This window comes from Quercus suber, unplaced genomic scaffold (genome assembly GCF_002906115.3).
Source record: "Quercus suber isolate HL8 unplaced genomic scaffold, Cork oak 2.0 scaffold_218, whole genome shotgun sequence".
Classification (NCBI taxonomy): domain Eukaryota; kingdom Viridiplantae; phylum Streptophyta; class Magnoliopsida; order Fagales; family Fagaceae; genus Quercus; species Quercus suber.
In genome coordinates this window covers 436,700-454,066 of record NW_027069676.1, presented here as the reverse complement: position 1 = coordinate 454,066, position 17,367 = coordinate 436,700, and the positions used below count along the sequence as shown (strand labels likewise).

The window sequence follows — 17,367 nt, the reverse complement described above, 5'->3', positions numbered from 1 at the left end:
TCCGCTATCTCTATATCGATCTCCAGAGAGTGTGTCGGATTGCTCAGTCACTGATGTAGAGACTGTAACAGGTATTGACTCTTTTATCAATGACGGTCAGATGGTTAGCTGGGCAGAGGACTAAATAATAAAAGAACAAATGAGAAACTAATACAAAATGAGTGTTTTACTTAAAAACAAAAAAAAAAAAAAAAACAAAAGAAGAAAAAATTGAAGGGGCCATTACCTTAAAGTTTCTCATTATTTTTGTAATTTTCAATGGGCCAAGTATTGCCAAAACTCAAAGACGGGGCATAAGGGGGAAAAAAAAAAAAAATCTTACTTGGCAAGCCACAAGAAAATTCAACAGAAAAATGAACAGTGGTAACAAAGTAGAATTACCCTTTACACAGAAGTGCTTGGGTATATTTACATGTGAAGGCACAAGGACAGGATACAAAAACCCTTTACGTACCCATACGAAATAGCAGAAATACCAATCCTTTAAACAACTGTCAACTGCAAACACTCAAGAAGATAAAGAATCCAATATATACAGAAAACATAATACACAATCAAATTAAATACCCTTGAGAGTTATTGATAACAACACATTCAAGGCCCACCAATCCTCTTTGGCAACAAAACCTTATCAGGAAATAAAAAAATTCAGAAAAGAATAGAAACTATGTCAAAAATAAGCCAAATTGAGGTATTAGAATACATACCTTGGCCATTACTTGTTAACATTCTACTTGGACAAATCATGGGGTAATTCTAAAGAGTGGATGTTACAATTGCGGGATGGTCGACAAATTGTGATTCCGCTATCTCTATATCGATCTCCAAAGAGTGTGTCGGATTGTTCAGTCACTGATGTAGAGAATGAAACAGGTAATGATTCTTTTATCAATGATGGTCAGATGGTTTGCTGGGAAGAAGACTGTGTTGGGTTAGTTGATTCTTTGTCTATTGTTAATGAGGCAGAGGAGGAGATGTGGGATTTTGATGAGAGGTCGATGACTTGGGAGTCTAGTGGCAAGCCTTTAGTTGTGGTACCTTTGGCCACAGAAGTTCCTTTGGAGTTGGAGTGTAGTTCTGAACGGGAGGTTGGGTGTACGGAGTCGGTTGAGGGTAATAATTTATCGCAATGGGTAACAAATCGGATTAAGGCTTTTAGAAAATCAGTGGGCACTTCTTTGGAAGGTTTTGAGGAGCAGATTACAAGACTGCTGATAGCTATAGAGGCCAGGAAAAAGATTAAAAAGCTTAAGACAGTAGATGATCATATGAAGCATGGCAAGTCGGGGCAGAAAGGTCAGCGGGAGTTGAAAAATTTATTGACATCTATGAATGTCGAGGTTGGTTCAACAAAATCAAGGAATGTAAGTAAGGAGCAAGCTGTGGTGGTTCATCAATGAATTTGAAGATTATTTTTTGGAATGTTAGAGGGCTGAATGATAGGGATAAAAGGCTTCGGGTTCGTAATATGATTAGAAGATGGGGGCCAGATATTATTTGTCTTCAAGAAACTAAAATGGAGTTGATAACTAGAGCTGTGATTCGTAGTTTGTGGAGGGGTCAACATGTTGATTGGTCTTATCTATGCTCTTGTGGAGCTTCTGGAGGGGTGCTTATGATGTGGGATACACGGGTTGTCAATAAAGTGGAGGAAGCTGTGGGGCGATTTTCGGTTTCTTGTAGATTTAAAAGTGTGTCAGATCAGTTTGTCTAGGCGTTTACTGGAGTTTATGGTCCTAATTCTGTGAGAGATAGAAGGTTTTTATGAGAGGAATTATTTGGTTTGAACAGCTGGTGGAATGTTCCGTGGTGTGTGGGTGGTGATTTTAATGTGGTAAGGTTTTCTTCCGAGCGTTCTGGTTCTACCTCTTTTAATGCTACTATGCGGGAGTTTTCCAATTTTATTTTTGAGCAAGGCCTCATTGATATTCCGCTCCAAGGGGGCGCTTTCACTTGGTCTAATACTCGTGAAGCTGTTTCGAAGGCTAGGCTGGACAGATTTTTGTTTTCTACAGATTGGGAGGATAAGTTTCCATTTGTCTCTCAACAACGTTTGCCTAGGCTGTTATCTGATCACTTCCCGATTCTTCTGGAGGGTGGTTCCTTTCAGAGAGGTAGGAGGCCGTTTAGGTTTGAGAACATGTGGCTTAAAGATGATGGTATTGTGGAGAGGGTGCGATCTTGGTGGGAATCTTATAATGTGTTAGGAGCTCCGAGTTTTGTTTTGGCCAATAAATTGAAGCTCTTGAAAAATGACTTGAAGTAATGGAATGTGGAGGTTTTTGGAAATGTTGAAGATCGGGTGAGAAAATTGTGGCAAGAGCTTAGTGATTTGGAGATGGTTGCGGATAGTCGAGCTTTATTGGAGGAGGAAAGGCTGGAGTTGGAGAGAGTTCGAGGTGAATTAGAAAAAGTGACATTGAAGGAGGAAATCTGTTGGAGGCAGAAGTCTAGAGTACTGTGTATTAGAGAAGGGGACAGGAATACCAGATTCTTTCATCGTATAGCTAACTCTCACAGAAGATTTAATTCCATTGATAGGCTTATGGTGGATGGAGAATTGTCTTCAAATCCAGAGGCTATAGCAAGTTGTATTTCTCATTTTTATAGGCAGCTATATGCTGAAACTGTGGCTCATAGACCTTTATTAGATGATGTGGAGTTCTCTTGTATCTCAGAGGAAGATGCACTTTGGCTAGATAGGCCATTTGATGAGGAAGAGGTGTTTGGGGTGATAAGTGATTTTAAGGGTGATAAGGCTCCTGGTCCGGATGGATTTTCTATGGCATTTTTTCAGTCTTGCTGGTGTATTTTGAAGGCTGAAATTATGGCAGTGTTTCAAAATTTTCATACTCAGGCTGTGTTTGAGAAGAGCCTTAATGCTTCTTTCCTTGCTCTTATTCCCAAAAAGGTGGATGCTGTGGAGATTAAGGATTTTCGGCCTATTAGCTTAGTTAGTGGGATTTATAAGATTATCTCTAAGGTGTTGGCCAATCGTCTTAGAAGGGTGGCTCATGAGCTTATTTCAGATTCTCAGAATGCATTTGTGAAAGGTAGACAGATTTTGGACTATTTTTTAATTGCTTCAGAATGTATTGATAGTAGATTGAAGTCAGGTGTTCCAGGAGTGTTGTGTAAGTTGATGTGGAGAAGGCTTATGACCATGTGAGTTGGGGTTTCTTAATGTATATGCTTCAGCGCTGTGGGTTTTCAGAGAAATGGCGAAAATGGATAATGTATTGCATCTCCACTATGAAATTCTCCATTCTGATATTTATCAAAAAAAAAAAAAAAAGAAATTCTCCATTCTGATCAATGGTAGTCCTTCTGATTTTTTTGGTAGTTCTAGGGGTATTCGACAAGGAGACCCCTTGTCTCCGTTGTTATTTGATATTGTTATGGAGGGTTTGAGTCGTATGTTGGATGTGGCTGCTACTACTAGTCAGTTCTCAGGCTTCTTTGTAGGTAATACGGCTGGTAACTCAGTGATGGTGTCTCATCTTTTATTTGCTGATGACACTCTTATTTTTTGTGATGCTGATCCTATGCAAATAGTTTGTTTGAAAGCTATTTTGGCTAGATTTGAGGAGGTCTCAGGTTTAAGGATAAACTTGGGGAAATCAGAGTTGGTTCCTATAGGGGTGGTGCACAATATGGATGATCTGGTGGGAATGTTGGGTTGTAGGCAATCCTTTCTTCCATTGAGATATTTGGGGTTACCGTTAGGAGCTAAATTTAAGGAGTTGTCCATTTGGAATCCTATTTTGGAGAAGTTGGAAAGGAGATTAGCAGGGTGGAAGAGGTTGTATCTATCTAAGGGGGGTAAGGTAACTCTTATTAAAAGTACTCTTTCCTCCTTACCTACATACTTCCTTTCCCTTTTGCCTTTACCTGGGAAGGTGGCAAATCGTATGGAGAAGTTACAACGAGATTTTCTGTGGAGCGGTATTAATGGTGACCCTAAATTACACTTAGTCAGTTGGGCTCAGGTTTGTAAACCACTGCAGGTTGGAGGTTTGGGCATTAGACGATTGAGGAGTTTTAATTCTGCATTGTTAGGAAAATGGTTATGGAGATATGGCATGGAGACCGATGCTTTATGGAGGAGGGTTATTGAGGTGAAATATGAGAATGATTGGGGTGGTTGGTGCACGAAAAAGGTGACCAGTACTTATGGTGTTAGTTTGTGGAGACATATTAGGAGTGGTTGGATGAGTTTTTCTAAACTTCTTCTGTATGATGTGGGGGATGGTACTAGAGTGAAGTTTTGGAAGCATGTGTGGTGTGGAGATTGTACTCTCCAAGAGGCTTTTCCGGAACTGTATTGTATTAGTAGAACAAAGGACTCTTTAGTAGCAGAGGTTATGTGTTGGTCGGGTGGGAGGATACATTGGGATGCTAAATTTCGTCGTCCTCCTCAAGATTGGGAACAAGAATCTTTTGATTTGTTTATGGATATGGTCTACTCTTCGACGGTACGGGGATTGGGTCCAGATCTGGTGTGTTGGAAGCCAGCAAGGAGTAGAGGTTTTGAGGTTAGAGGCTTCTATATTTCTTTCTACCCTCCAACCATCTTATCCTTTCCTTGGAAGATGATTTGGAAATCGAAGGTTCCTCCAAAGGTAGCTTTCTTTTCTTGGTCTGCTTCTTTAGGTAAGATTTTAACAATAGATAACCTTCGCAAACGACGTGTACTAGTGCTTGATTGGTGCTATATGTGTAAGAGATGTGGGGAGTCCGTGGATCATTTTCTTCTTCACTGCCCCATTGCTTGTGAGTTGTGGTCGTTGGTGTTTTGTTTGTTTGGAATTCATTGGGTTATGTCTCAGAAGGTTATTGAGTTGTTTGAGTCTTGGCAAAGTAAGTTTGGACATCATAGAAATATAGAGTTGTGGAGAATGGTGCCTCATTGCTTGTTATGGTGTATTTGGCGCGAAAGGAATGCTAGAAGTTTTGAGGGATGTGAACGCTCTATGTTAGAGATTAAGTCTTTTTTTTTTACACACTCTACTTGAGTGGTGTGTTGTCTTTTGTCATTTTTCCTGTTCTTCCCTTACTGCTTTACTTGATCATTGTAATCTTGGTTATTGTTTTATACCCCCATAGTACATTCCCAATGTACTCGGGTTGGCTGTTTTTCGTTTCTTAATAAAATTTTCGTTACTTATCAAAAAAAAAAAAAAAAACATTCTACGCATTATAGGGGCCAATGTTGGTTCAACTTGGACAAAAAGTTTAGGAAGCCTGCTCACTGATTAAAGAATTGTGCTAATGGCACGCAAACAGCCAACTGCAGCCAAAGCACCAGGATCATCAGCTTCATCTTCAGCTTCAGCTGTGTTCATGCACCTCCAAAATGTAGTTGTTTGAATATTTATTAAAAAAAGAAGTTGTCAAGCACTTCTGAATATACGTGTAAAATCAAATAAAAATGAAGGCTAACAGTACCAAATGCTGGCATAACCCAAGAGCTTAAGGTGCCATCTCCTCCCCAAACTTGTCCACTATAGTCTCCAAAATAAAGAGAAGGTCCTCATTCTCAACCTCATTCATAAGTTTAAAGAACTCTAGAACCAGACTAATCAAATTTGCATAGTTTAAATCAAAACTAGCATAAAAGTGAACAAGTTCAAAAATATATTCCATTTATCATAGCTTACATACCTCTAAATTTCTCGCTGAAAGACTATCATCTAGATCTGTAAGGTGTCCATTGACAGTAGATGTTGCAGCAACCCGTGCCCGTCTCCCTTGGATTAAAGACAAAGCCTGGCCAGTGTGCATATCAAATTGAGACTGAATATGCCTGAGTTGTTTCTGCAACTCTAAAGCCTCAGCTTTATATGCCAAAGTTGCAACCCTAGAAATAAATTACAATTTTTAAGAATTCTTTAATTAAAAAAATCAGCATTGGAAGCAGAATACTAGAATTTCATTATCACTTACCCAAAAAATTGACCACAAATACATCAACAACAAAAAATTTCATCAGAAGCTAAAAGATCGAGTATTTGTCTCCCAACTAAGTGAGGTCCTAGAAGGGGTGGCTTGGATAAGGTTTTACCTTCAGCATCTTTTGCATTAAGTGGGCACACAAAAAAGGTGTCATGTCATAATGAACCTAACACCATGTTTAGTTAATATTATAAAATAAAGTGAAAACCAAATACAACCCAGAAGATAATCATTGGATTCAGCATCAAATTAAGACACAGATACATATCATCCATCATGATTCAAACTCGCTAAAATTTCTGCTCCTAAAATGAAAGCTTTTATACACACACACAAGCGTTTTGTTGGTAAGCTTACCCCAAAGGCTAAAAGTTATGGAACAGCACTCGTTACATCTTTAGATTCATAATATTTAATAAAAACGACAAAATAAACCCATTTCGAATGGAGATGAACCTAATACAAAAGTTACAGTTTAAACTTTAAAAGCCCTATCTCAAACATGAAAAAAAGGCATGCAATAAATATGCATATTTAACAAAGATTGAAACCCAAACCCCAGATATGTTTGATGCCTCATATATATTTCATACATAATTTGTCAATTCAAAGCGAAAAATGTACAACAGCCATGTTTTTATTGGTAAGTTATAGAATCGGTGAGTGAATTTCAGTCCATAGTAGTTGATAACCGTATACAAGTAAAAGCAATGTGAAGAAAGAATACCTGGGGAAATGGGCAGAGTAACAGTGTAAGGGATAAGTATGTAGTAAGTTAGGCACCGCGCAGAAGAAAAAAGGAAACTAGCATCTCAAGTTTCTAAAACTCGAGATTTACAATAAAAAATCGAGTTTCAAAAACTCCTTTTCTACTTTTTGTACTGCTGACCTGGAAAGAACGACACACCTAGATCTCAAGTTTTGAAAACTCGTTTTTTGAGTATCGAGTATTTAAAACTCGAGTTTTGTTGGAAATTACATGTTCCACCTTAAAACCGTATTTAATGAAAGATTTCAAGGAACTCGAGTCTTATAGACTCGAGTTCTACTGGGCATACTATTAAAAACATCACTCGCTTAACACGCCCTTATAACACAAGCTCACAGACACACACAGCCGTCTCACCCAAAACAGAGCATCCTCACTGAGTCTCTCAGCCTCACTAACTCTCACCCTCACTAACTCTGACTCACCCATAACTCTCACACCACATTGCCTCTCACTCTCACTCACCACACTGCTTCTCTCACTGCTCTTCCTTCTCATCAAATTCATATCTCAGGTAAGGGTTTCCATAATTTGATTGTCATTGTAGTTGGGTAATAGTCTGTGGGTGTGGGTTAAAGAGTTAGAGTATTTATTTTGTAGATAGTTGACATAACTTAGTTAATTTTCCATTATGCAACGTTTATAGAACTTTGTGTTGGTAGTCTTAATTTTTGGAGTATTTATTTGCCCATAAAAAGAAATGGTAAAAACACCAAGATTCGTTTGTTTGTTTTTTTTTTTTTTTTTCGACGGAGTTCAAGTTCATTTGACAAAATATTCAAATTACAGTGTTTTGAATAAATAAGAGCTAAAAACACCATGTTTTTCTGATCTTCTTTTGAAGAAACTATGAGAGCAACAGTTGGAATATAAAAACTAAATTGGTACTATTTGGCTCAGTGAAATCAACTATGGAAACAAGCATTTTCACAAACTGGGTGTGTGATAACTGATAAGAACAAATTGGGTCTCATATTTGATGTTTATATATAATCTGTTGAATTTGTGTAAATTTGTAAATCAAAGTTTAAATTTATGGGGCTTAGTCCATACGAGCTTCCTATTGAAAGATTGCCTTTAAGGTGTTTGTGAAAATGCTTGTTTCCATAGTTGATTTCACTGAGCCAAATAGTACCAATTTAGTAACCGTGATTTTCTTCCTCAATCCTCATTCCTTCCTTGTCAAATTTCTGAACTACCAAGAACTTAACATTACCCTTATACCGAAGAACTAATCACCAACTGCTCCTATAATGGTCTAGGAGACCAGCACAGATAAGTGCAGAATATACTAACAATGCAAATAGCAGAAATTGGTATATGACACAGTCCTCAAATTTCTTGAATTAAGCAATCACATACTGTGTTCACTTTTAAATTGAACAAAGTATGATAACATAGCATCAAATCAAAAACAAAAAGCATGACAAAATTTAGGTTTATAAGTCAATAAGGCTGAGTTTATAGTTGTTTTTTATGCAATCATGGTTCAGATTATGTGATTTAACTAACACAGTAACTTGACTTGAACAGGTTCACAATGCCTGAAATTGATATAATCCTATACCACAGTGGTCCGCTTAAGAATGCCAATGTGAACAAGGGATTGCCATTTGAAGGGCCGGGTATAAAGACCTATTATACTCAAATTGATCGTAGGTTGAAGACCCTTGATGAATTGAAGAAGGTTGTCATGGAAGAGTTGTGTGAGAATCCTGCTGTGCACAACATACAAATTACTTATCGTATGCCAAATGAAATCTTGAAACATCGGATTAATTACAAGTATATGGCGATAGAAACAGACAAACATGTAAAGATCATGTTTGACAAGTTGGAGAGAATAGCTGAAGTAACTAACATTGAGTTGTACATACAGTTGGAGCCGCGTGCAGTCTGGCAAGAGGATATCCAACAAACAACCACAAGCTTACAAGTTACGATTCCGGATGCTCAATATGAGTATTCTACACATGTAGAGGATGATGATGTTCATGCCGATGGTGATGATGATGATGATGATGATGATGATGACGACGATGACGACTATGTTGATGAGACTACTGCCATTAACAATGATGATGACGATGATAACGACGACTATGTTGATGAGAATATTGCCATTAACGATGAAGATTTTGCCGAAATAGATGAGTATGAAGACATGATTGGCAGAGGGGACTTTGGGGACTTTGAGAGGGACATTGATGACGACGAGACATTGGATGGTAGTGAAACTTATGCAGACAATGTTATTAGCGTCCAAAACATTGCAAACACAATCCCTGCCTACGAACCTCCTGCATTGTCATTCTCTGCAAATACTTGGGAAAATATGGTCGATCCTTCACATATTGAGATGTCATTTGTGTCTACTTGGAGAGAGGGGATGAATTTGTGCAAAGGGTTGACGTTTGCCAATAAAGAGGAGGTGAAGCGCGTATTAACAAATTGTGCCCTCAAGGACAACAAACATTTTACTTACACTAGGTCGACGACGAAAAAACTTTGTGCGAAATGCGTGCATGAGTCATGCAAGTGGTATGTTTGCGCAGTTATGAAGCCCAATCTCCACCAACTATGGATGGTCACCGTGTATGTGGGTCCTCACATGTGTGTAGAGATTGGGGTGTGAAATGATGGTAGAATGATGAGTTGTAATTTTATTGCATTAGACATCCATCAGAAGTTATGTGAGGATCACACTACCCCAGTTAAGCATCTCAGATCTATGATAGAGACGAAATATAATGGCCATAAGCCTTCTTACTACAAGGTATGGGATGCGAAACAAAAGGCGATTGCGAAGATGTTTGGGAATTGGGAAGAGTCTTACCAAAGATTGCAAAAGTTGCTAATGGCATATATTGATCAGGACCCGACTACCCAAGTATTCTATCGTATTACACCCACCAATGAAGATGACACTGTATTGTTGCATTATGTGTTTTGGTCTTTCGGTCCATGCATATCAGGATTTAAATATTGCAAGCCGGTTATCAGTATTGATGGGACCCATCTGTATGGCAAATATCAGGGAAAGTTGTTGGTCGCAATGGCAACCAATGCTAACAACAAGGTATTCCCTCTCGCCTTTGCTGTTGTGGATTGTGAGTCAGGGTCCAGTTGGAGGTGGTTTTTACAGTGCCTCAGAGAAGCGATTGGCCACGTGATACCTGACAAAGGCATTTGCATAATTTCTGACCGACATCTTGGTATCAAAAACGCCATTGCAAACTGGCCTAGAAGGGATGATGGAAGAACACGGGTATTTCATAGATATTGCCTTCGACATGTTGCTAGCAACTTTAACACCCATTTTCAGAACTCAACTCTAAAGTCAGCGGCGTTGAAAGCGGGATATGCTAGTTAGGCAGTTAAATTTGATACCATAATGGAGTCCATTAAGTAGGCGGAAATTGAGGCAATTAGGAATAAGAAGAAGGTGACAGGGAAGGATGGCAAGGAAAAGAATCAAGATTATCTTCCATACACATACCTAATGAGCGAGTTTGTGGATATGTGGACCCAGTCATATGATGGTGGGAGACGTTTTGGGGCAATGACAACCAATATATCAGAGTGCTTTAATGGTGTATTGAAAGGTGCACGGGGCCTTCCTATTGCCGCATTGGTTGAGTTCACTTGGAACAAACTTGTTCAATATTTCCATGATCGGCGCAAAGAATACCATTTTGAGTTCTCAGAGGGTAAGAAATGGAGTGCACATGCCTTATCCACGTGGGAAGGAAATAAGCGTAAATCTGAGAAACACTATCCCAAGCCATTTAGCAATGAAGAGCTGATATTTCAAGTAGTTACCCAACTCAACACGTGTGGTGCAGGAGGGGGAAACCACAGTTATGAAGTTCGGTTACAGGATAGAACATGCAGTTGTGGGAAATGCCAAAACATAGGGATCCCATGTTCACATACAATTAAAGTATGTGACTATTTGCATATTGATTCGACCACATATATTCACCCATGTTATGGTTTGAACAATGCCATTAACACTTATGAGCATGCATTTATGGTTCCTAAGTCACAGTCATTGTGGGGGGATCCCATTGGGCCAAAGTGGTTGCCTAATCCAGCATTGTTATGGGCCAAAGGGAGACCAGTGATGTGAAGAATAAGGAATGAGATGGATGGAGTGAGGAATAAGGATCGAGAACGGCGATGGCGGAGAGAGGACACAGATTTGATAGAGAGTCAACCTAAGCAGACATGTGGACTGTGTCATGCTTCCGAGCATAACCGCAGAAAATGTCTGCAATCCCAAGGCACTTCCACAAGCGGTCATGTTCCATAGTAGGTAGGTAGATGCCAAAAAGTTATGCATTGGTTAAATAATTGTTGTTCATTCGATGTTTACCTAATGTTTACTATCTTGTCTCCTAACGTAATTACTCTACGTTTTTCAGGCATGCTTCCATGAATGACGTTTTTGTCCAGCGGACCTTTGATCTTAGGAAAAGTGACTACGTTGTATTGGCTCTATGTGAACTTTTTGGACTTTTTGTTGAATGTACTTGTAATTCTCTATCCAATGTACCTCTATGAAGATTGTGATTTGAGTAGTACGGTTAGAATTGCAAATTAAGCATGGTTGCACATGTTTAGAATGTTGATACATTGAGAATGCCTTTTGTTGTGATGCAAATGCATTTGCATTGTAAAACTATATTTATGAATAGAGCGTAACAGTTTCTATAGCTTCGTGCCTAGCGATAACGCATTTTGATGTAATTTATGTGCATTTACATTCTCAACTTCTCTGCCTCTCAATGTTTACCAGATTACATTCTCAGCTTCTTCATCTATGTTTCTCAGTAGGTGCATGTACACATTTTAGTTTATGAAACTCGAGGCTCCACTGGGAAAAACAGAGTAATCTGCCTGAACAGAGGATTTGCCAAAGTGTTAAAAAAAAATTCCAGTAAAACTCGAGTTTATGAAACTCGAGTTCCACTAGGAAAAACAGAGCAAAACAAGGGATCCCTTCTGCCTGAACAGATTTGCCAAAAAAAATTTCCCAGTGGAACTCGAGTTTCACTGGGAAAAACAGGGCAAAACAGGGGAACCCTTCTGCCTGAACAGGGGATTTGCCAAAAAAAATTTCCCAGTGGAACTCAAGTTTATGAAACTCGAGTTTCGCTGGGAAAAACAGGGGAACCCTTCTGCCTGATCAGGGGATTTGCCAAAAAAATTTCCCAATGGAACTCGAGTTTATGAAACTCGAGTATCACTGGGAAAAACAGGGCAAAACAGGGGAACCCTTCTGCCGGAACAGGGGATTTGCCAAAAAAAATTTCCCAGTGGAACTCGAGTTTCACTAGGAAAAACAGGGCAAAACAGGGGAACCCTCTCGGCCTAAACAGAGTATTTAGAATATCTGAGGTGAGGGTCTTCAGTAGAACTCGAGTTTTATAGACTCGAGTTCTGTATCTCGAGTTTCAAAAACTCGCCTTCTTTTAGCATTATTTTTTGCACTTTTTTGTTTCCAAAACCTCACATTTTTGTTTCTTTTGTACAAATGCAATTATTGGTTGGTAAGTATTGTGAACATCAAGGCACATCTGGCTGAAGTTATTTATCTTGTTATTTGTAAAAAAATTGTTCAAGAAGAATCTTATTTTTTTCACTAAAAAAAAAAACAGAAAAGAAAAGGAAAGAGAAGAAAATAAGAAGCTTATCTAGCCTTTCAAATTTAGGCACGTACAAAAAGTTAATCTGATTTCCCATATTAAATTATAATTATAGTTTATGTATGTGCTATAGAGTATACTAAATCATTACCACACATAAATTACAATAGGCTCCCATATGATCATATTAGATATTTTGCAAGCATTTAACACCCTTCACATGCAAAATACCCATCTTGTGGTCAGAATTATATATAAACTTTTTTTTTTTTTAAATTCCATATTTCCTTTAAAATTTTCCCATATGATCAAATTAAAGATTTTGCAAGCATTTTCCATCCTTTGCATGCAAAAGAAATGGCTTGAACTTAATAGAAATTATTTTTTTCCTTCTTTTTTTTTTTTATAAGTAAAGAAACATTTATTGCAAGACTACTTCATGTACTTTTTTTTTTTTTTATCAGACTACTTTATGTAAATTTGAAATAAAGAAGCCTAAAGAATCACAAATAAGCAAAAAGTTTGTTATAATTGCAAGAAGTAAATAAGTTGAGTCAAGCATCTTAGCCTCTAAGATTCATTTAATTAGTTTAAATTGGCCATTTTTGTTGATACAACATGACAATTGACAGTAGCAGATCCTTCCTAAAACTGTTATAACAAATAGTACACATTTGACAATTTTGCTCTTTATCTTTTGAGTGTGGTGTAACAGACATGAAATTGAGTTGATTTGAAAACCTTTGCTTTCAAGTATCAGCTACTGGAGTTGAGTTGGAAGATACACAAGGGAACCAATATCGGCGTTTACGATCTCTATGGCCATCATCAATCATTGCAAGACCCTCCTGCATAAACAAACGGTTACTTCAGCCCAAGTGATCAAACCATACATAAGGCAGGAAGAGTAAAAAAAAAAAAGGAAAAGATAGGCCAGAGATAGCAAAAACATACATCTAGTAAAGTATCAAGAGCATCAATAGCATGACCAGAGGTCCAAGAAAGCCGTCTTTCTACTTCTTCAACAGTCACAAAGCCTTGAGCCTAAAACATGAAAACAGTGCAATTTTAAAAAATCGTTCTATGACATGAAAACATGAAAACAGTGAAAACAGTCACAAAGCCTTGAGAATTTTCTATGACATATATCTCACATACACCATCCATAAGACAAAGTAATTTGATGCATGCATTTTTAACAAACCTCTTTTTCAAGGTTCACCAATTTTGCGTTTTTTAACCCTCGTGTTATGTTTGGGCGGGGGAGGAGGCTGCGGGACATCATCCTTAGGCTTATTGTCATGCTGCAAAGACATTAGATGCATACAATCAATATTCGGTGTAATTGTAAATAATAAAGTGAACTGCAAAATAGGCATATACAGGAAAATTAATGTTATCATACCATAGAGCTGTGTTTGTGTCCTATTTTATGTCCACCTGTCCCACAAGTGGGAGCTCTTCTAGCACGTTGCGGTCTACCTCGTGGGGGTGAAGGCTGAGGAAGGGGATTCTCGTCCGGTACATCAGTATCTGGTTGTGGAGTGTTAGTCCTAACCGGAGGTCCTACAGGGTCAGATGAGGATGAGATAGGTGGGTAATGATGCTCTGTGTAGAGGTCAGGAGTGGGGATCATTGTCATGGGCAAAGTGGGTGCACTAGAGCTGGTGGGTGGGTATGAGGGTGTCTCAGGGTGCAATGGAGGGGTCAACTGAGAATGGATATCGAGATCGAAACTGGGCTGTGAAGGTGGGGTGGGTGAAGGGACCTCGGGCTGAGGAGATGCATCTACCATGGGTGGAGGGACCTCGGACTGAGGAGATGCATTTAGGATGGGTGGAAGGACCTCGGTCTGGGAAGATACATCTATAATGGGTGGAGGGACCTCGGATTGAGGAGATACATCTGGGATGGGTGGAGGGACCTCAGGGTGGGGAGATGCGTGCAGGATGGGTGCAGGTATCTCATGACTACTTACAACCCGAGGGGTTGTTGCACGTCGACCACGGCTCGTAGCTGCACTTGTGCGTGGGCTTGCTATAGCAGGCCGACCACGGCCTCTAGCTGCAATTGGGCTTGGGCTTGCTGTAGTAGGCCGACCACGGCCCCTTGTTGTGCTTGGGCTTGGGCTTGCTATAGCAAGCCGACCACGGCCCCTAGCTACGCTTGTGCTTGGGCTTGCAGTATCACGCCGAGCACGGGTTGGTGTAGTTACGGGTGCTGCACTTGTGCTTGGGGCTGCAATAGTTGCTGATTCAGTCTCAATACGGTTGTTTGCCTGCCCAGTGGCTGCAGGATCACCACCAAGCCCAGCCACATTATATAGGATGCGCTGGATATGGTTGTGTTCTCAGCTGCCTACCGGAACCCAATTCAACAACGCTAAATGACTTTCAATCTGAAACAGAGAAAGAACCAATACAATCAGAATTTTCCACATTTATGTAACAATTATAAAATGCATAATATAGAACGTATTAATCTACTTAAATACTCATCTAAACTAAGAACTGAAAGTTTTATTATGATACTATATGCAATAGAAACTCTTTTTAATTGGATGTCAGTCAGATCAAACCAAATTTGTTCAAAGAAGAAATCAATTGATCCCACGTTCGTACATGTACTAAGGAAAAAACAAAGCAAGCTGGGAAATATAATTAGAACACATTACCAGCTGATGTAATCTAGCACTGTTGCGGTCGACATACTTTAGAGTGACCGGACCGTACCATCGGTAATAGTTATGATCGCGGACCATCTCACCAGTCTGAGGAGGTGCATGGCAAAGTCGTTGTTCTCTGCTATTCCATGAAATGATATACGGTTCATGCTCTTGCCTCCAATTCTTTTCCACCTTCCCACGCAAGTCTATTTTGTGCAGCCTTTCATCGTACACAACACCGTCAGGCCGCTCTTGCGCCAACCCAAACTATCGAAGGACACGATCCGGGTGGTGCATCTCCACTATGCAATAACACACAAGCGGCACCCTTGCTGTCCACGTACCCCTCCCTGCAACGCAGAAGTCAGGAAGGTGGGCGAAGTGTGCCTCGTATGGCTGCCACACAATCTACAATAGAAACAAAAAACAATTATCATAGCATCTTAAAATGTGAAACAAGGGAGAATACATAGATACAAGGAAAAACAAAAATTAAAATGGAAAATATGTTAAAGTATGAAGCAATCATATTCTTAAGGAAAATTAACATAACCAAACAAAATTTTTGAATATTATTACTTGGTTCGGCTGCATTGTAACTTATTGCTCACGATAGATGACCAAGGCCATCCCGGATGGCCTACTCTTCGAGCTTGGCACCCGCACCCACCTACAGTTACGAGCGAATAACATAAGATAAGTAGCTACTTAGTTACTAAGAAGAGTACATTGCATAACACACTAAATATCAAAAAAATACTTACTCAACGGCAAGTGGAGCATACGGCCACGGGCCATAATCACATCCAGGGGCAGGCTCTATCCTCGGGCACAAGAATGGCAACCTTGCCCATGCCCAATACTGGACCAAGGTGCACGCCCCACCAATCTGCGATGCCCCTTTCTCACTTGCCCGACACAACTCTCGATACAACCAGGCCAAGCAACCACTGCCCCAACTATACTGTGGCGGATCACGCAAGTTCCGCAGTTGCTCCAAAAACATCAGATGCACGCTATCTTTCGACTTGTCCATAAAAAGCTTATCCCCTAGTAGCGCTAAAATATAACACCGGGCATACTTGTGTATCTGAATCTCCGTTGCGTCATAAGGCAGTGGCGCTGCAATGGCCTCAACAAGGCGGCTGATGAGAAGTCTTTGCCCCACCAAAGTTTTGTTGTCATCCGCCGGAGTAAAACCAAGCAACTCCATGCAAAGAGTGCTCTAAGTTCCGTCTAACACATTAGTCGGCCCAACCAAGACCTCACCGTCTATAGGAAGTCCGAAAATGACCTCCACATCTTGTAGGGTGATCGACATCTCACCATGTGGAAGATGGAACGTATGAGTCTCTGGCCGCCATCACTCAACTAGGGCCGTTATAAGACAATTATCTATCTCTCTGGAAGGGGCCCTAAACAATCCTTCAAGCCTTAGCAACTTGATAATGTCAATCACCTGATTATCTCGCATTTGAATGTTTGCCATCTCCTTAGTGCGACCACGGCACGTAAGTGGGCCCGGATCCTGCAAAATCAATAAAAATTATAGCAGTTATTAGAACTACAAATACAATTTTGAAAGAACTTGCTAACTAAAAGTCAAAAATAACGTAAAAATTAAAGCAGTTGTTAGAACTAGATATTTCACCTCGCCATTCCAAATGGCATGTGATCAATGATGTCGTTGTCGCGTCAATAATGACTCATCACTAGGACCAGGCTGCAAGATCTGTGACCCCTCATCAATTCGAGGCTCCATACTGCAAAGAGTGCTACTGTGAGATCATTATTAGTGTGAGGGCAAAGGAAGGGGCAAAGAAAATAACAGATATAATTCATCTAAAATTGAAGCATGTATAGATTCAATAGGGTCACTAGCTTATTCAATTGAGCATGTCAAAGATCCACAAAGAGAGTTTAAGTTCTTCAATGATTTAAACCAACTTGACAAGCTTAAACTTCTAGCCGGAGAACATCTTATCTTCCAAACAATTAATTAGTGCAATTGTTCTAGTAAGTAACTGTGAGATGGAATCATAATAAATGTGCTGAAATTATAAGACTAGTTTTTCTAATATCCAAGCCTCTTGGCTGACTATGAGTGAGAACCAACATTTTTCCAACATATAAAAAAATATGAATTTAATTTTAATAAGGATATTGTGTAAACCACCCCCTCCCCCCTAAACAAATATGGGCTAGTACAAACAACCACATCCTCACTAATACCTGAAGTCTAAAAATTAAAGCCCACAAAGCCCACACTAATTGTTCGACTAAAAAGATACTGGGTATAGCCTTTATTTAAAATTAAAAACAAAAAC

At 39.5% G+C, this 17,367-nt stretch overlaps 2 protein-coding genes and 1 long non-coding RNA gene across 3 annotated transcripts; 1 reads left to right on the top strand and 2 right to left on the bottom strand.

Annotated features, from left to right (window-relative positions):
• Positions 1–9,374: 9,374 nt before the first annotated feature.
• On the top strand, positions 9,375–10,856 carry LOC112013214 (uncharacterized). The gene is made up of 2 exons (XM_065779828.1): positions 9,375–9,992; positions 10,137–10,856. Exons 1-2 carry the CDS (start codon positions 9,375–9,377, stop codon positions 10,854–10,856), a joined length of 1,338 nt encoding a protein of 445 aa, XP_065635900.1.
• A 2,082-nt stretch (positions 10,857–12,938) lies between these two features.
• On the bottom strand, positions 12,939–13,421 carry LOC136070200 (uncharacterized). The gene is made up of 2 exons (XR_010631485.1): positions 13,330–13,421; positions 12,939–13,223 (listed from the first exon to the last, which is right to left on the bottom strand). It is a non-coding gene; the product is annotated as an uncharacterized LOC136070200 (long non-coding RNA).
• A 165-nt stretch (positions 13,422–13,586) lies between these two features.
• On the bottom strand, positions 13,587–16,253 carry LOC136070209 (uncharacterized). Its single transcript, XM_065779827.1, has 6 exons — positions 15,805–16,253; positions 15,385–15,448; positions 15,050–15,307; positions 14,738–14,773; positions 13,781–14,653; positions 13,587–13,679 (listed from the first exon to the last, which is right to left on the bottom strand). The coding sequence occupies exons 1-6, from the start codon at positions 16,251–16,253 to the stop codon at positions 13,587–13,589; spliced, it is 1,773 nt and encodes a 590-aa protein (XP_065635899.1).
• Between the last annotated feature and the right edge of the window lie 1,114 nt (positions 16,254–17,367).